Genomic DNA, 20,857 nt, shown 5'->3' with positions numbered 1-20,857 from the left:
TAAATTATCCATTGTAAAGTGGCCTGTTTTTCTTACTAACTTTTTATTTAAAATATTTTTAATACAAATGTTTGTAATACCATGATTGAAGCACCAAGATTAAATACTAAGTATAATGACAAAATAATATTTTATAATTTGAGTTAAAGATTATTGTGCTATGTGTGTTTACATATAAACAGTAAGAAAAGCATTTTAATAAAATAATCCCATGCCCTCAATTAATTATCTAGCATGTTTATAAACACATAAAAATAGCTGGTTTATAGTTGAGGTGAGGAAGATGATAAGGAAGTTTAGAAAAGAAAAGGTAGACATACACTCTCACATTCCAGAAGTTTTTCATTATGGGACGTACAAAGATGGGAGCTGGGGCCAGCAAAGGCAACAAATGGGTGGGAGGGGGGAAATCAAAGATTAAGGCTCTACCATGGCACTTTGAAGAGAAAATAAAACCTAGATAACTATTTCTATACAAGTATGTATATCAACAAAGAGAAATTTTAAACGGTGTAAAAGTACAGAAGAGTTTTTCTAAGTGTTTATTTCCTTTTAATTTATTTCACAAGTAATTGGTTAAATTTGATTTAGTTGACCTCTTAGTTATTAATAGACATTCATTTGAGGTATCCGCATTCATCACACTTGGGTTTCAGTGTGGTCCCCAGACCAGCAGCATCAACACCACCTGGGAACTTGTTAGAAATGCGAATAGCCGGACGCAGTGGCTCAAGCCTGTAATCCCAGCACTTTGGGAGGCCGAGGTGGGTGGATCACGAGGTCAGGAGATCGAGACCATCCTGGCTAACACTGTGAAACCCCATCTCTACTAAAAATACAAAAAAATTAGCCAGGCGCGGTGGCGTGCGCCTGTAGTCCCAGCTACTCAGGAGGCTGAGGCAGGAGAATGGCTTGAACCTGGGAGGCGGAGCTTGCAGTGAGCCGAGATCGTGCCACTGCACTCCAGCCTGGGCGACAGAGCAAGACTCCGTCTCAAAAAAAAAGAAAAGAAAAGAAAAAAAAGAAATGCGACCTGCTGATTCAGGCACTCTAAGGGTAGGGCCCAGAACTCCATGACTTAAGAAGCCCTCTAATGTGATTCTGATGAGCACTCAAGTTTGAGAGTCACTAAGCTATAGAATAGGAAAGTATACAACATCTCCCACAATCTCTGACTCTCAAAAATTCAAGGAATAATAGGGGTTGTCCACGGGAAATGCTACGTACGGTGTGGTTATGGGTTTTTTTGCGGGTTTTTTTGTTTGTTTGTTTGTTTGTTTTTGTTTTTGTTTTGAGATGGAGCTTCACTCTGTCGCCCCGGCTGGAGTGCAATGGTGCAATCTAGGGTCACTGCAACTTCCGCCTCCTGGGTTCAAGCAATTCTCCTGCCTTAGCCTCCTGAGTAGCTGGGATTACAGGTGCCTGCCACCATACCCGGCTAATTTTTGTATTTTTAGGAGAGACGGGGTTTCACCATGTTGGTCAGGCTGGTCTCAAACTCCTGACCTTGTGATCCATTCGCCTTGGCCTCCCAAAGTGCAGGGATTACAGGCGTGAGCCACCGTGCCCAGCCGGTTTTGTATTTTGACAGCCATGGTATCTCCTAAGCGTGTAACTAATCCAACCGCAAAACATATGGTCAGAACATGTACCAACTATGGGCATATAAATAAACCAACAGTGAAACATATAGTCAAATGATCTAGCAGCCATCCATCCGCACGTGGACGAAAGGAAGCTGCCCTCCTCTCGAGGTTTACATAAGGGAAAACAGCAACACAAAGGAATCCCAAAGTGACAGCAAATGATGAACTGGAAAAGAAAGGCCAAAATGAGGGAAAGTAATAAGGATATAGAGGTGACACAACGTGTTCTAGTTCCTCACTGTCTGGCTAGGAGTCACACATGCCTAAGCAGAATGAGGATAAACAAGTTCAAATTCAAATTCGTGAGGGCAATTTTTCCCACATCTCTGATCTAGCTTCCTTAACCCATGGGAATAATATTTTTGCAGAAAGGAATATCAGAAAATGGAAAGCATTAAAAGTATTTAATACAACACCAAGATTAAGATTTTGAGTAACATACAGACCAGTAGGTAATATTAAAAATAATATTATAGTTTTGTAAAGATTAAATGTGTTACAAATTGACTATCATATACTAGATATTTGTGAATTAGCTTTTTGCATTCCTAAGAATTATCTTGCTGAGAATTTGCTCCGAAGGTAATTTATATTACTTATCTTTTAAAATATACTTTGAATAAAATATAAAAGCTCTACTTTAAAAAGGAAAGAAAGAAAAAAAGAAAGCATAGACAACCTAAGGTAACAATGTTTACAAACCAAAAGTTGGGAACCATGATCTCACAAAGTTGTGCTGTTTCCAATTATACATCAGAGGTGGCCTCATAGATACATAGTTTCGTAACAAAGTATTTGTGTGATGGAAAACAAAATACTGTGACTGAGATTATTCCAGAAAATTTTGGTATACGGAGTCCACAATGCAGACCACAATTATCTTTCTGGCCGTATTTACTTTCATTCCCCCATCACCGGGGACATTCACAGGCACAATGCAATCATGTCATCCTCTAAGCTTTCTATTAGTCATTGCCATTCTCGAGTAAATATACTAAATCCTAAATATTGTTAGACACCAAGGAAATTTCTCATAATCCTTTAAGAATAGCTTTAGAAGCACACACCTTCCACTTGGCCATTATCCCTAAGGGCTACAAGTGCACAAGGGTTGAAGCTGACCGTCAGGACTTCAGCTAAAGAATTTCATGCGGAAATTCAGCCTGGATGCAAAGAAAATTTCAAAATGTAAATAAATCAGAATCACAACTCAATTACATGAGTAAATTCTGAATTCCGTTCCAACTTTCTTTATTAAACTAAGGATGCCTAAAAACACAGCATTTGTTCATTTAAGAGTTGATAAAGCAGTGAAAAATCAGAAGTGTGTTTTTATTTGGTGACTTAAGATCCTAGGAGAATATATAGGTTGACAACCTGAAGGGAAAAATGAAACTTCTTTGAAATAAAGCCAGGAACAAGGCTCAATCTATATGGAATTATGAGGTAAGTAAAGAAGTTTTCTCCTAGACATTCCTTATCACTTGAGTAGGCAAGTTCAGGGGCCTCCCCATTTCTTTTCAAGCAACCAAAGACTAAACACTGTTTTTCTTTTTCGACTTTCTTTCTCCTCAAATCTGCTTACACATAGAGAGATAATTTACATATATATACACACACGTGCACACACACATACACATCACATCACATTCTTCACATATTTAGGTTTAAGGTTATGGTAGATTGAAAAAAAAATAGCTACAGGTTCTGTGTAGCTCCTCCCATCAAGAAACAGAGTCTATAAGCTCAAACCTGTGACTTGCTCATGCCAACGGGACATTGGCAAACAACAGAAGCAGCTGTAAAAAGAGCATGCATATGGGACCTCATGTTCTGTTACTGCTTTCAGAACCCTGCCATCATGGGAAGAAGCCCTGACTGGTCTGCTGAATGAAGAGAGACATGTGGCCCAGTTGCCCCCATCACTCCAGCTAACTGCCAGCCATATAAGAGGGGTCATCCAGGACCCGGCAGTCCCCAGCTGGCTTGCCACCTGACCACAAAAGCATGAGTGGGCACATGGAGTAGAGAAGAGAAATCCCAGCTAAGCCCTGCCAAAATTATCAACCCACAGAATCACAAACAATAAGTGTTTTTTTTAAGCCATTAAGTCTTGGAGTGTTTTGTTACACAGCAATGACTAACACAAAGGTTGATTGCCAGGTACAATGTCTAACTTAAATAAATAAAACCACAAAGATAAACTTTTAGGTATCAGAGACCCGGTTAAAAAAAAAAAAAAAAAGTATTTTTACGGAGTAATAAAGAGGAGTCTTCTCAAAATAGTACCACTAGGTACTACATATTCCTTAGTTTAGACCTACTTTAGTTGGGCTTATCCAATCTAAAAGCAACACCTACTAATGAATTGAACCTAGGACATTCACTCTGATCTGAGGCATTAGAAACCATCTGGTAGAGTAAAACTGAAGCATGATCTTCTTAATTATCAACATATCACTAAGACTTCAGTCCAACGAACTGAGGACCCCTTTAGGCAATTCCTATAAAACCAAGTGGGATTATAATTTTTTAATGATTTGGGGAATATGTTTATTCACAACATAAATTGTTTGGTAAAAGATATACATATGTATAACAAGTTAACAACATTTGATTGTGATCTTTTTTTAACTTTTATTTTAGGTTCAGGGATACATATGCAGGTTTTTCATATAAGTAAATTACATGTCTCAGGAGTTTGGTGTACAGATTATTTTCTCACCCAGGTAATAAGTATAGGACCCAATAAGTAGTTTTTCGATCCTCATCCTCCTCCCCACTGAAGCAGGATCCAGCATCTATTGTTCCCTTCTTTGTGTCCATATGTACTCGAAGTTTAGCTCCCACTTATAAGTGAGAACATGAAATATTTAGTTTTCTGTTTCTGTATGTTTGTTTAGGATAACGGCCTCTGGCTCGTTACTGCAAAAGACATGATCCCCTGCTTTTTCATGACTTCACAGTATTATATTGTGTATATGTACCACTTTTTAAAAAATCCAGTCTACCATTGATGGGCATTTAGGTTGATTCTGTATCTTTGCTAATTTGAATAGTGCTGTGATGAACATATGTGTATGTATGTGTCTTCCAAATTCAGAAAATGCAGAGAATACCTATGAAATACTACACAAGAAGGCCATGCCCAAGACACATAGTCATCAGATTCTCTGATGTCAAAAATGAAAAAAAAAAAAAAAATGTTAAAGGCAGCTAGAGAGAAGGGGCAGGTCACCTACAAAGTGAACTCCACCAGGCTAACAGCAGACCTGTCAACAGAAACCCTACAAGCCAGAAGAGATTAGGGACCTATATTCAACATTCATAAGAAATAAAATTTTAAGCGAGAATTTCATGTCCAGCCAAACTATGCTTCTTCAGCAAAGGAGAAATATGACGCTTTTTGAACGAGCAAATGTTAAGAGAATTTGTCACCACCAGACCTGCTTTACAAGAGGTCCTGAAGGAAGTGCTAAATATGGAAAGGAAAGACCATTACCAGCCACTACAAGAACACACGTAAGTACATAAACCAGTGATACTATAAAGCAGTCACACAAGCACGTCTGCACAATAACCAACTAAAAACATGGTGACAGGATCACATCTGCACATATCAATACTAACCTTGAATGTAAATGGACTACATACCCCAATTAAAAGGCACAGAGTAGCAGGCTGGATAAAGAAGCAAAACCCGATGGTATGCTATCTTTGAGAGATCCATCTCACACACAATGATACCCATAGGCCAAAATAAAGGGATGGAGAAAAATCTACCAAACAAACAAAACATAAAAAGGCAGGGGCTGCTATTCAAATGGGATTTTAAAGAAAGCATTGAGGCACTGCATAAAGAAGCATGTGAGTGAGATGGAAAAGGACAAGCTGTTTTGCAAAATCAATACCCGCTCTGAGTTGACAATGTTCTGGGATTTAAAGGAAAGGTTATGTATCAGTCTGCTTCAGGCAAACCTAAGAGCTCTGAATCTTCATTAAAACTGACTCTGTTCTGTAAAAGCATTCAGTGAATGCAGCAACTTTCACAGTGTGCTTTCAAACTGAAAATTAATGGGCCTGATAGAAAACCAATGGAAGAAATACAGGGCATTGTCCCCAGGTTGTTGTATAAATCCAGACCAACAAAGAATTTAAATGCACATTGAAGGCTACAAGTCCAGAAAAAAGTAGGACATGCAGCACATCTCCTTATTGGTGGTCTAATTGGGACTTGGGAAGTAGACGACCATAAGTCACAATGTATCTCAAACATCACCTATAATGGCACATTGTTATAGAGTTTCCAGTCCTCCATGATTGACATTGATGGCAAATCATTTCCACTAAGCCAGTCTTGTGGGAAGGCACGCTACTGAAGGAACAGGACATCAAAGCTATCTCAAAGTAGAGAACTAAAAACAATAAAAGTCAAATATGAAAAGGAAAGAACATTTCAGGGACTATAATATCACCAGAGCCAGGTGAAAAGAAACAACATCAAAGGAATCCATGACATATAATCATCCATACAGGAAGTTTTCAGGGAATCAGGTGGTAAGAAAAATTGCTAGTAGGCACTGGGGACTCCATAAGTGAAAAGCACTAATCAAGAGAAACTACCTAGGCAGAAGGGTGCAGAGCTGTCATGTGGTTATGTCTGCATTTCTCATTTGAGTCACAGGAAAGGAAGTTTCTTTAATTAGGTGCATCTGGCAGGCATCAAGTCAAACAAAATCATAAGCTTCAGTCACAGGTAGTTCTCAGCATCAATTTCAAAGCAGTGGATTGCTGGTTCCACAGAATGAAGTAAAGACAGAAGAAGGGGGCTCCCTACCTACATGCGGTTCAATTCCCTTGGAAGTCAGAGTTGTGCTTCTCTGTGCGGGGAAGTAAGAAGCATCTATTGGTCAAGTATCATCCACTGGACCAAAATGAAGGCCACCTTCCATGCCAAGCTTTGAGGCATCCACTTAGAGATCCATCTCAGGAGTGGTGCTGAGACAGAGGAGTCTGGAACCTTGTTCTTGTGATTGGTTCAAACATAAGTGAGAGCCCAGGTTCGCACCTAACTTGGGGTGTCACAGGTAGGCTTCTGAGGATCGGAGTTAAAATATCTGCCTCCTGTTGTTTAAACTCTCAATGCCTCCATTACCTTATCCCTAAATAAAAGAATAGGAATACTACAACTGGGGGCAGGTAAGAGAAAATAAGTGTCAGGTGTTTGGCACACAGTCTATTATAAATGCAGTAAGTTTTCATAGATGGACGCTACTCTAGTCAAAGCCAGATGGGATGAAGTCACTCTCTGGGTCAACAGAGCTGAATCAATGTGGCTGACAAATCCCAATTTAATATGTTAATTTGAAGTGGCTATTAACAGAGCTACCAGTGGAAAAATCTGGTTAGAATACTTAATGGGTATGATGTACATTATTTGAGCAATGGCTACCCTAAAAGCCCCGATTTCACCACTAGGCCATTTACATCATTTACATATATATATATGTATGTCTGTGTGTGTGTATATATATATATAACAAAATTATACTTACACTTCATAAGTTTATATAAATTTTTAAAAGGAGACAAATTTTTCAGTCAGTTATTTACCCTTGGTGAGTCAAGGCTACTTTTGACCCCATTTGCTCTTCACTCTGAGCTAATGGAGGCTCCAGCAGGTCCCGACTGCTTGGGTTCAAGTTGTAGCTTCATCCTTAACTGACTGTATCGTCACAGGCAGAGAAATGACAACAGCCATGATCCCACTTCATAAGGACCAGGGGGATTCGAAAAGCCAACTCAGTCAAAGAGCTTTGCCCAACACCTGGCACTTAAATAGTTATCACTGGAGTCACAGAAAGCCACCATCAAGGCAAGCAATCGCTTAACCCTGCAAGAAGTTGAATGTGCACCCATTATTCAAGAATGCCCACTATGGCCATTTCATCTCACCTCCATTCCAACTCTAACCTCGAACCTCATATAAAAAGAATCAGAACACAAATGTAAAATTGTCCTCAATGGTCTTTCCCAAGTAATGGAATATCCAATGTCTGTGCTAATACTCCACCATTTTACAGATTTCAAGGTGGAGGACCATCTGTATCATTTCATTTGAGCTTCACGGGCCAGTTATGTTTGTCTGCATTTTAAAGGAGAGAAAAGTTATGCTGATAGAGGCCAATGGCACAGGTGTTCGGAGGCAAAGCAGGGACTTAAATTCAGCTCTTCTCAGTGCTAAACTCAGGCCCCTTTCCATCCAGCCAAGGAAGAAAGGCAAGGCATGCAGGATTTCAGTTCTAAAATCCAGATTTGCAGACATTCTCAACAGTGAAAGAAAACAGTGATTGGGTCATAATAATTTTCAACCACAAAACAAAATAAGAGTCAATGGCTTTGTTACAAAATAGCATTAGGGAAGTCCCCATCTGACCCTCCAGGGCCATAAGCTTGATGAGAATGTTCTGATATTGTGCTGGCAGGGCTGAAAAAGAGCTGTCCTCAGAAATGCATAGGTTAGTGACGTTATGTTGTTACCAGCTGCCATTTGCAACTTTCATTCCAGGCAAGATGACGTAAAATGATTTCTGCTGTCCTCACAGACTCTGCTAACTCCTGTTCTTAGTAGGCAAATCTCACACCTTTTCAACATTAGTACAGCCAAGAATGAGTTCTGAATGATTTGAATTGTGAGGGCAAGTCAGGGAGTGGTGGGAGCAGAAATCCCTTACAATTAAAGACCAGTTCATTAATGCTTTCATACATATGGATTAGCCATTTTAAGTGAGGTGAAAAAGCAGCCTTGTGAATAGATTTGTAATATCAGAAACCTCATAAAAATTTCATGCTCCACCAGCAAGTGCCCTTGGTTTAACAGCAGTGTCCTTCCTCCCCTTGTATTAATTTCTCAGGTCAGAAGCCTAAAGAAGGCAAATATCACGAATTCTACCTCAATGCCCCCACAACTTATAATCAGAGAAGATGAAGATGGAGAATGGTTGTGGCTGTAGTTTGGAAGCACGCTTAGGAAAGGTACCTTAGCGTCTGGACATCTAGCAGAGCCTGATTCTGCTCCTCACACCCTGGGCAGTGCCCTCTCATCCTCCTCCCTCTCCTGACTCCCAGGGTCCTGCCCTCACCCTGCAACCTCCCGACCTCCCAACTCACTGCTGGGTCCTCTGCCCTCTCCTGTGGCCACTACTACTTCCAGCCTCAAAACAAGAACTCTGCAAGTCTCTTCCAATTTTTCCCCCTTTCTTTTTACACTCTCACCCTCTCCTATCTTGATGGCTTCCATGACTTTCTCTAGCATCCATACAATGGGAACTCTATATATTTTTTTCCCCCTGGTTTCAGCCTTGTTCCCACATTGCAGTCCCAAGTAAGAACTATTTACTGACACATCCATCTTGCTCGGCCTGCTGTAGCCAAGCCCTAAAGAGGGTCCTTATGCACATTTCCCATTTTCTCTGAATTACCCAGAGGGGTCCTTTGACTCCATTTGCACCCTTGTTCCCTGCATTCAATTGACAACTGAACCCCGATCCTCACATAAACGTTTAACCCATCCTTTCATTCCCACTGCACAAGTTCAAGCCTTCACTTCTATTAGTACTTGCTAGAAGATCTCTATTTTTTCATCTTTTCTTGACCATAATATATGCCGAAGACTATGATAATAATCTGTCTAAAATACATATCCGTTCGTATATACCCAATAATGCAAAATGTCTGCAAGTCTTCATAATCCAAACTGCTTAGCATCTACATTCTCCCCACATGTGTCCCCATGAGCATTTTCAGCCTTACTACCTATTACAGCCTCTAATGCATCTTATCCTGCAGCAAGCTGGATCCACTCTTCTTTGAACTCCTCCCCACCACCCAGGACTTCTATAGTTCCCTTCTCCCACATGTAAATCCAAACGATATTTCAGTGTCCAACTCACTAGAAATTCCGAACTGTTGTTCAGAATTTTATATGAACAATTGTTCATATAAAAATTCAATCAATTGCCATCCTCAATACTTCAAGCATTTTAATTAATTAAGTTCTGTCAATGCCCTTCAACCAAAGACTACAAAGGACACACCTGTAGTTGAACAAGTTGAGTTTATTACCCATTGCAGTTACAGAGACTGCACACCATAGGAATCGTGGAGTGCCTCAATTAGAAGGTGTTAGATGGGATTTACTATAGGATTTGAACTCTGGTTAGGTTATTTGGGGAGGTTTCACTCTGGAGTGAATGCTGGATGCTGTCAGAAAGCAGGAGCAATTCTAATCTAAAGAAGGGGAAGGCTAGAGCAAGGCCAAAGCTGTATTTGGTAAAGAGGAAGCTGTCACTCTACATACGTGACACTAAGAACTGAGAGAAACTGGATACTTGGTATTTTGCGGGTTGCAGGGTGACCTTGTTTTTGTATTGGACAAAATTATAAAGTAGTCTTGTTTTGCCTGACTCTGTCATAGCCTCTGAATGGTCATATCTAATATCCGTATTATGTGGGATTGTTGATGTCCTTAAGTCCAACAGAAGACATTACGGCCCAGCTGTAAGCATCAGACCAGCTCCTAACAACCTCAAGGTCTACCTATAAATGCCAAGCAAGCTCCTGACATCAGCAGCTGCTCTTCTTTTTCTCAGTTCTCAGCATCATCATGATGTCAGTATACAGATTGAAACATTCTCTAGAGCAGAGCACAGATTATGAAGAGTAAAGCAAACTCCCCCTTGCTACAGATGTAGCTGGGTGATCAGGATTCCATTTGAGGTCCCAGTGGTGAGGGTGGGCATCATATTTTGGAATACAGAAAAGGAAGGACAGGATTAGGATCTGGGGAAAAAAGGTAATATATTCTATACAATCTACAACTCTCAAGAATAGTGTGATACACAGATCAGAAACTCCCTAGAGCATATTAAATATAAGAATGTCTTCATCGGCTGGGCGCAGTGGTTCACGCCTGTAATCCTAGCACTTTGGGAGGCCAAGGCAGGCGGACCAAGAGGTCAGAAGATCGAGACCATCCTGGCTAACACAGTGAAACCTCATCTTTACTAAAAATACAAAAAATTAGCCAGGTATGGTGGCGGGCGCCTGTAGTCCCAGCTACTTGGGAGGCTGAGGCAGGAGAATGGTGTGGACCTGGGAGGCGGAGGTTGCAGTGAGCTGAGATCATGCCACTGCACTCCAGCCTGGGCAACAGAGCAACACTCTGTCAAAACAAAAGAAAAAAAAAAAAAGTCTTCATCCTGGTAAACTAGATAAAGTTTTCTGGTTAATAAAAGGTGAAAGTTGTCCACTGTACTTATCCAAAAATGTAAAGGCACATGGGCCTTAGTGAGCTAAATGTCTTCAAATCTTTGTAGGTATATTTATTTCTTTATTGCTGTTCAATTACTATTAAAATCCTGACCATTAAGTCTCATCCTTGATCCTATTTCCAGCAAATATTGTCAGACTATTGATATTTTCACGTCTCAGTTTAACAGAAGGAAGCAGTGTCAACTGTGTCTTTTGGGACATACAGACCAGAAATGCAGCTCACATGTAAGGCATATGTAGAAAATACAAAAAAAAAAATATATATATATATATAAAAAAAATCCTTACAAATATAATTTTCTTTCAAAAAAATTCACTTGGAAAAAGTCTACATTTCCTTTGGTTTACAGCCTATTACATATTTGGATGATCTAATTGAGTTACCAGCCCTTTGGTGAAGAAGAATGGGCAGAGGAACTTGGTTGGCAACTGTGCCATGTCTAGTCTGGGATTTCAACTGCAGTTGAAATGATGAGCATCTTAGATCTTACTTGTTAAAAAAAATCATAAACATATTTCCATGTAAAAATCCCCAATACCTTGTCCCTTAAATTCCTTAAATAGGAATATGTGAGGCACATTCTATAAAGGCAGGGTTAATTCAATTCCACAAGTTTAGAGGAATAACTCAAGTGCAAACTATCTTCCTTCCTATCAGGGAGTCCTTTCAATACTGGTCATGTATAGCTACTATCTGCAGAGGCCACCATTGTATTGAGAACACAAGCAATACCGTGGCTCCCACCTGCAGGGGAAATAGCACTCCCACCCAAGCGAGATCCACCTCATCCTGCTTGTAGCAGCTCCAAGTTCTCACTTTCTTCAGCAGATTTCAATTTGCAATTTTTAAGAGAATGGGTTGCCTATCGCTTAACACTGTCACTGGGAGATAACATTTCAGTAATTACTCAGTGCTGACATTTTATTATTTAATCTTAAATAATCTAAAATCCCATCAGAAATCCCTAGCCTGATAAGCTACAAACGAAGTTTGAGAATAAAGCACCCAGCAAATCTGATTTGCAGTAATCAAAATGGCATTTTGTCAGATGGGAATTAATTATCAACCTGACATGATTTCAGTCTGCTGCCATTCTACGAAATGAGACCCGTTTGCTCTCTGTAAAGATGATCAGCCTTGCTGCTCCAGAGCTGGATGCCCAGTTTCACCTACTCTCACGAGATTCTTCCATTATGCAAACTGGCGATGAAGCCATTACATGCTCCAAAAGATGAAGACGAGAAATTTCACATTCGCAGACTTGTCACGTTCACCTCTTAAAATGTAAGTTCTTGCCAGGTGTTAAGATGCCTTTTTTATTTTACACAGTCACTTAACAATCTGAAGAAACATCCCCCCTGAAGGCAGTTTCAGCCCCCAGGTTCAATGAGAGGGCCCTGTCAGGACTCCGAGGCTCCACCTTGAGACTGCTGAACAAATGAAGGAATCATGTTCATTCCACGAACAGAATGCCCACGTCTTCAGGCTTTTCAAGGTTATTCAGGGGCTACTGCTGGACCACAGGCAATTACCAAGTCAAACGCTCCAAGTGGGCATGAATGTTTTAGCAGAGAACAGACGGAAGGAAAGTGGAACTTAAACAGGAGCGATTTCACCCCTGCATGGCTCGAGAATGCTGCTGGAATCTCCACGGAGGGAAAGAAAGAAGAGCTTTCACCAGGCCGTGCCAGGAAATGGGCTGCCTGCCTCTCATTTCATACTCTTACATGTAACTTTCCTCTCTTTTCTAATAGAGAGGAAAACTGAGTCCCAGAGATGCCTGTAAATCTCCTGTGGTTCTGGTCAGTAAGTGAGGATGTTAGAGAGGTTCTTTCTACCACTCTCGGCCACCTGCCCCAGTGTGGAAAGAGAAACACCAGGCAGTATATTTTCTATTTGGTTGCCTCATACATGTTGAAAAACTCTAGTTGGTATTATTGAAAAACACTATGTATCTCTAACTCCCTTCAATTTTAAGTTTTAGAAATCAACTAACTATAAGAAAAAGTTTGGGCCAGGCACAGTGACTCAGGCCTGTAATCCCAGCACTTTCGGAGGCTGAGGCAGGCAGATCACCTGAGGTCAGGAGTTCAAGACCAGCCTGGACAACATGGTGAAAACATACAAAAATTAGCAGGGTGTGGTGGTGGGAGCCTGTAATCTCAGCTACATGGGAGGCTAAGGTAGGAGAATCACTTGAACCCGGGAGGCGGAAGTTGAAGCCTGGGCAACAAGAGCGAAACTCCACCTCAAAAACAATTTTTAAAAAGAAAAAATTTGATACAATTAAGAAGAGATGTCAGAGGAGAAAGGGAGGAGAATATAAAGTTGTTTTCTGGTCTTACAATATTTGATTCTTCTTTGTGGGGCTCCACGGAGAGAACAGAACTCTCAGGAGACAGGTAATAAAGTGTTAAGGAAGTTTTTGTTCAGAATGCTGCTGAGGGGAATTCTCACATGTGTTACGACATCCAGAGCAGAGCTGGGAACAGCGTGTTTGTGAGTCAGTGCGTGAGTAAGCCTCTGTTCTTCCAGCACAATTGCAGCTTGTTTAGTTTGCAAACACAAGTTGTCTCAGTGATCCACATTCCCAATAGGTAAGGGCCAGCGCCACACTGCCTCCTCTCACAGTATGCCCAGCTCACAGCACGGGAGCCCGAATCCACATGGAAGAAAACTGGACCTTCCGAGGGGCAGCTATTCCTATCTCCACCCTTGCTCTGAAGGACAGCATGGGGGTCAACCAAGAAAAATATCGTCGTGTCAAATGTAGAGGAGAAACTGCTTCACTTCAAAGTTTATGAGATCCAAAAATGTTACAGCGATAATTCATTTTGGGTGTCAACTTGGCTAGGCCACGGTTCTTAGATACTTGCTCAAACACTAATCTAGATGATGCTATGAAGGTATGTTTTAGATGAGATTAACGTTTAAATCAGCAGACTTTGAATGAAGCAATGACTCTCCAGAATGTGGGTGGGCTGCATCCCATCAGTTGAGGGCCTTAAGGACAAAGACTGAGGTTTCCCAAAGAAGAAATAATTCAGCTCAAAACACAACACAGAAACCTCGCCCGAGTTTCCAGCCTGCCAGCTTCCCTACAGATTTTGGACTTGCGAGTCCACACAATTGCATGAGCCAGTTACTTAAAATAAATCTCTCTCTCTTCTCTCTCTCTGTCTCCTGTTTCTCAGGAGAATCCTAACTACTAACACTGTTACAAAGCAGATTAAGCAGCCCTATTCCCTCTGAATTTCAGAGCAGAGAGGAAAGAGGCACTTGGCAAAATATCAATTGCTTAGAAAATCAGGGAATTAAGAGTCTATGTGAAAAAAGGCTTTTCAACACCATTCAAGTGCCAAGTTGCATTTCTCAGTAGTAACTTTTTAAGTTATTCGTGAGTATGAGACGTGCCCTTTGGAAGTTCTGGGCCAGGCACTGGAGCAGCGAAACCAGGGACACCTGCATTGGAATCTGGGCTCAGCCCCCGTCCTGGGTGTGTGGCCGCAGGTATGTGACTGAACCTCTAGAGGCCTTTCAAACCTTGGTGTAAATGTGACACTAAAAAGACCAGAGATGTGAAGCACCCTGCTCAGAATCTAGAAAGATCAGTGCTCACTAAATAGTGGCTTAGTGTGATTGCTGCTGATACAAAAGCTATTAATAAAACATACTTCCTCCCAGCCCTAAGGAGGAGAGAGACACATACAAGGATAATTAATGTCCTGTTTCCAAGACCACAAAGGTGATATTGTAGGTGACTGTTGGATCTCAGAGGAAGGGAAACTGAGTCAGCTCCAGAAGTAGAAGTTTGTACAGCGAGGTGGGGTAATGGGGAGCAGGCATTCCAGTCAGAGGCCATTGCACCAGCAAAGCCAGAGTCAAGCAAAACAGATACTGGCCAGCCATACTGACTGGCCAGGGAGATATGTGGGGACTCATTGTGCTGGGAAGCTTTCTAAAGAGCCAGCTCGTGTAAGGATGGAGACATGCACAGAATAGGAACCAGAGGACAGGGCTGCCCCGTGCATTCCTTTCTGAACACTCGTGGGTTGTGCACACACAAATTTTTGACTAGAAATCACTCACTTCTAGGTATCAAAACCTCCATAATTAAAAATCTGTAATGCAAATGCGGAAGGCATTTGGAAATTAAATGGTGAAGTTTTTAAATTCTTACACAGGGAGCCAGTGGTGTAACATAATGTGCGTCGAGTAACAATTTTAATAGATGACACAATTCTGAATGTATTGCGCTGTGCTTTTCATGCCCATTAAAATGAAAGAACATATTCTGTTAAGCACACAATAGTACAAGATACATAATACAGTAAAAGCTTTGCAAAGACTTACAGTAAATTGTTAAAAATGCTTAGCCTGTGATGAGATTAAGCCTGTTTTCAATCTTCTTTATTTTACTTGTTTTTTCCTCAATGAATGTGAATTGATTATGAAAAGGGGAAAGGGTATTTTTTTTAACCCTGCCAAGAGTAAATCTAAAAAAGAAAGTGTGTCATAAATGAGTGGTATTCACTTTTATTTACAAGTATACCATTAAGTATACTTATTTACAAGTATACCAGTAAGTATACCACTTTTATTTACAAGTATACCAAGATGCAAAAGAAAAAGTAATGGTCTTTTGAGATTGGTTTGAGATTGAGAAAAGGAAGATTTGCTGTCTAGGGGCAGTACCCACCTGGATCACAGAGGCATTTGTAGCTGGTGCCCACGCTGCGGCATGTGCCATGAGCGCAGGGGCTGAGGGCACAGAAGTCAATAAGCTGGGCACAGGTGGGCCCTGTGAAGCCCGAGCTGCAGCTGCAGGTAAAGTGTACCCCGTCCACATAGCAGGTACCATTGTTCTGGCAAGGAGACGAGGCGCACGGGTCCACCTTTTCTTCACAAGCAGATCCAAAGTATCCTGTTAGAAAACACACGGGAGCTTAAAACAATTAAAACACTTTTGCACATAATAACTAATCAACTGAGTCTGCTCTACTGTATATTCATAATCAATTCATTCATTCACAGCTCCCAGATATGCCACAACCCAACAAGATAGATAGGTTGTTTTTCTCACCTTTAGTAATGTAGGCTTAAAAATATTAAGCCCCACAATTCCATATTTATTGAAATATACGGTAAATGACTGTTTTGGAGTACATACATATGTGTACATGAATATATTTATGTGCACACATGTGTATATGTGCATGTGTGTATACTCTAGAACGATACCAAAAATCAATTAATGATAATTTCCTTAAGGAATATGGGATTTGGATCAGCAGAGGGCTCTCCCCTCTTATTTTGTATACATTAACAGGGAACACATTTCTTATTTTACTTTAATAGATATGACATAATCCTGAATTTTAAAAAGTAAAACCATATAAACTAGTAAACAATGAAAAAGTCTCGTTTTCATCCCTGTCCCTTCGTCTCGCATTCCCTTCTCTACAAGCAGCCACTGTTAACAGTTTCTTGAATATATGCTTTTTTAAAAGTTGATTGTTGTAACAAAGAAACAAAAGTGATCTACCCATACAATGAAATACCACTCAGCAATTTTAAAAAAACTGATTGTATGGTACATTTTTAGTAGGATTTCTAAGATTTGAAAGCTACCAGGAATTTTATAAAATGCTGAATAGCACTAGATTTTTTCAGAAGATAATTTTATATTTTATATTTTATATTTCTATACTGCATAGAGAAATACCAAGTTGATTATGCCAATTTATGTGTAGTGCTTCACATAATTAAATCTGGGAGTACTGACACATGGTATGACATTAATGAATGTCAAAAGCATTATGCTAAGTAAAAGAAGCTAGGCATGAAATACTACATGTTATATAATTCCATTTGTAAGAAATGTGCAGGAAAAGCAAATCTGTAGATATAGAAAGTAGATAAATGGTTGCCTTGGCTGGGCCAGAAAGAGCGGTTCACTGCAAATGGGCATGAGAAGTCCACTGGGGCAGATGGAAACGTTTAAAACTTGGATTGTGGTGATGGCTGCACAACTCTGTAAATTTACTAATATGCTTTCAACTGTGCATTTCAAATGAATGAATTTTACAATGTATAAATTGTACACTTAAATAAAATTTTATGTCATATAAAGTTATGTAAGGCTGTTAACTCTTTCTTTTAAATATGGTCACTGTGTAGGTGATTTTTATCTTGTTTCCTGTGTATATGATTCAGTATTTCTCGTTAAAAAATTATATATGTGGATATGTGTGGGTCTCTACATCTGTGCATACATGTAGGTATATATATTTAACAATGCTTTGCATAAAAACTATACTTCTTTCAATACTTTAAGAGCAGTTTGGAAATTAAAGATTTTTCAAATTTTAGAAATAAAAGTTAAATAATTTTACTCACATATAGTTTGTATTCTAATAGTCTATTACACTTCTCTTGTTTACATTGAAGTTTATATTTACTCATCTTCTTATAGAACTCCTAGCAATACTGACAATTTTTGTTGTTGTTAAGGACACATTTAATATGTAAACAAACCAAAATAACACCCAGATTTAATTATGTGAAGCACTACTCATAAATTGGCATAATCAACTTGGCATTTCTGTGTACAGTATAGAAATATAAAATATAAAATATAAAATTATCTTCTGAAAAAATCCAGTGCTATTCAGCATTTTATAAAATTCCTGGTAGCTTTTAAATCTTAGAAATCCTACTAAAAATGCACCATACAATCGTGTTTTAATAACACTTGAATTCTCCAAAAAGTTCCCTGGCAGGCTCAAGTGGAATATAATTCTACCTGTCATGAGATACGTTCCATTTTACTCTGATTGAAAATAAGACACTGAACCATTTTTCAACATATGACAGGATTATATGTTACCATCACTGTTTAACATGATTTCAAAAATAGGATTTATAACTCGAATCTTTTCATTTTAGAAAATAAAATCATTTTATCTGTCTAGAAAATGCAGCAAAGCTGCTTAAAATATTAAAAGGCCCATTTAATTTGCTCAAGCGTGACACTAAAAGTCATTCAATATTTTTTTTCTCAATATGAAGGAATAATTTTGAGAAATGAATTGACCAAGCCAATCCACAGCTTGCATTTAGTTAGATAGTGACCCGAGATTGCATCTTATGACTCGAGGAGAAAAAAAAAGTGGCGGGGGTGGGTGGTGGCCAGTGGGAAGCACTGCAGGTTCTAGGTTAACCTTGTGGATGCACTGATTTCTTTACAAGAAATTCAGGCTCATAATATATTCCATACCCAAGGCTGGGTACCAGTTTGCCAAAAACAGTAGCTCAAGGTGAATCAGGAAATTCTAAAAGTTAATGGTCAGAAATGGAAATCAAATTTTTTTATTTTTTTTATTTTTTTGAGACAGAGTCTCACTTTGTCACCCAGGCTAGAGTGCAATGGCGCAATCTCGGCTCACTGCGACCTCTGCCTTCCTGGTCAAGTGATTCTCCTGCCTCAGCCTCCTGAGTAGCTGTGACTACAAGAGCGCACCACCACGCCCGGCTACTTTTTGTATTTTCAGTTGAGATGGGGTTTTACCATGTTGGTCAGGCTGGCCTCAAACTCCTGACCTCGTGATCTGCCCACCTCAGCCTCCCAAAGTGCTGGGATTACAGGCGTGAGCAACTGTGCCTGGCCACAGAAATCAAATTTAAAAGGACATTTTGATTATTTTTGTTCCTCCAGAGGAAATGAACTAATGAAGACAGAAGGTGACAGTTGAGAACTGTCAACTCTGTCAACTCTTTTAGCTGAGAACACAGAGAAGAGAAATGATCATAGGAACTGTGTCCTTGAAAACCCTGTGAGATTAGATGGGTGAGAACTTGGTGGAAAGAATATCTAGGGAGGGTCAAAGGTAAGAAAAATCAGGAACACGAAGCTTCTACCTAAGTTAGGAGCATAAAAATGAAAATTACTTCGAACTACTAGAACCCAGTAGAAGAGTTAATATTAAATATAGTTCTCAGTGGAGGTTGATAATTAAGCATTGGATTATCAGTGTCATGGGTTAAACTGTGTCCCTCAAAAATTCATATTTTTTAAAATTAGCTTTCTCTGGTTGAGCAAAATTCATATTTTGAAGCCCTAACTCTCAATACCTCAGAATGTAGCTCTTCAGAGATAGTGCCTTTAAAGAGGTGGGTCGGTTAAACTGAGGTTGTTAGGTTGGGCCCTAATGCAATCTGACTGGTGTCTTTATAAGCAGAGATCAAGACACAGAAAAAGACACCAGGAATGCCTGTGCACAAAGGGAAAGACCTTGTGAGGAAGAAGCAAGAGGGTGACCCTCTGCAGGGCAAGGAGAGAGGCCTCAGAAAAAAATCAACCCTGCCAGCACCTTGATCCTGAACTTCCAGCCTCCAGAACTAGAAGTAGATGAACTGCTTATCAGCCTCCAAAGCTAGAAAGAGATGTCTGTTGTTTAAGCCTATAGTCCTTGGTCACAGCAGCCTGAGAAGACTTATACAAACAGGGAGCATAAGGAGACAGGGAAGCGATGATTAGGATCTTGTGTGTGATTCTGTGTTCACCAGCCCACCCAGCAATCTGAGTGGCCATGGCAAGGCCCCCTTTCTCCCATTATCCACTGCCTGTACCTGGAAAACAGGGCTGAAACTATTTTCTTCACAATGTCATTGTGGATTCTAAAAAATATATATATCAAACTTCCTAGTACGGTTCCCAGTCCAAGGCTCGATGAATGAATGAATTAAAAATGCTAATAATAACAGCAACAGGCCAGGCACGATGGCTCATGCCTATAATCCCAGCACTTTGGGAGACTGTGGCAGGCAGATCATGAGGTCAGGAGTCCAAGAACAGCCTGGCCAACATGATGAAATCCAGTCTCTACTAGAAATACAAAAATTAGCCAGGTGTGGTGGCACATGCCTGTAATCCTAGCTACTGGGGAGGCTGAGGCAGGAGAATTGCTTGAAGCCATGAGGCGGAGGATGTAGCGAGCTGAGATAGCACCACTGCACGACAGGCTGGGTGACAGAACAAGATTCTGTCTCAAAAAATTAAAAAAAAAAAAAAACAGCAACAGCTAACAGCCACTGGAGGCTGATTTGCATCACCTGGTTCTAACCTTTTAGGTGAATTATTTCATTTAACCCTACTATTATAGTAGGATGTAAGAACTATAATAGCCCTGTCTTACAAATGAGAAAACAGTGACGTGAGAATGTGAAGTAGCCTTTTCAAGTCTAAATAGCTAGTAGATGGCAGAGCTGGGACACCAAGGCCAAGTGCTTACACATCTCCTACACTGCACAGAAGAGAAGTGAATGACAAACCAATTAAGATGTTAAGATGCATGAGCAAAACCAGGACTTATGTTTCTATCCTGTTTGTGTCTTGGTGAAAGAATAGAAGCTTACTGATCAAGTCAAAATAAAGGAAAAAGTGAATTTTAGAAAGGCTACCACTCCAGCTTTATGTCAATATACTCAGATATAAATAGTAATATAAGCCACACAGAATAGTCCAAGCAGAAAGAAAAATGGGTAACAAGGAGACATAAAGGGCCATGGCTTTGGAGACAGCCAATATTTCAATAAGGCCAAGAGAAGTGTGGAAAATGAGCAATAGTGAGAGCACTGGTCAGGCCAGGTCACGACTGGTCTTACATGTTACACTTGGGAGTTTACATTTCATTCTGAGGCTACTGGATATCACCTATTTTCATTATTTATATCTCTAATTATAGGCAATGTGGAGAGTGGATCAGAGGAGGTTGAGACCGGAAGCATGAAACCAGTTGTTTACTCGAATAATTGAAGTTGTGAGGGCCAATTTGTAGCAATAAAGATAAAGAATGTGAAATATATTAGAGCATGA

General features: G+C 40.0%; 1 protein-coding gene across 2 annotated transcripts in view; it reads right to left on the bottom strand.

The window, feature by feature from the left end:
- Positions 1-20,857, bottom strand: part of DNER (delta/notch like EGF repeat containing) — a 363,829-nt gene that overhangs the window by 74,829 nt on the left and 268,143 nt on the right. For both annotated transcript variants that reach the window (XM_050751101.1, XM_050751102.1), the window contains exon 8: positions 15,680-15,904. In XM_050751101.1, the coding sequence (XP_050607058.1) occupies positions 15,680-15,904 (225 nt within the window). The remainder of the gene's footprint in view (positions 1-15,679; positions 15,905-20,857) is intronic.

Source organism: Macaca thibetana, chromosome 12 (genome assembly GCF_024542745.1).
Source record: "Macaca thibetana thibetana isolate TM-01 chromosome 12, ASM2454274v1, whole genome shotgun sequence".
In the NCBI taxonomy this organism is placed as follows: Eukaryota; Metazoa; Chordata; class Mammalia; order Primates; family Cercopithecidae; genus Macaca; species Macaca thibetana.
Note: the sequence above shows the minus strand (reverse complement) of the source record. Positions and strands in the feature narration are given on the sequence as shown.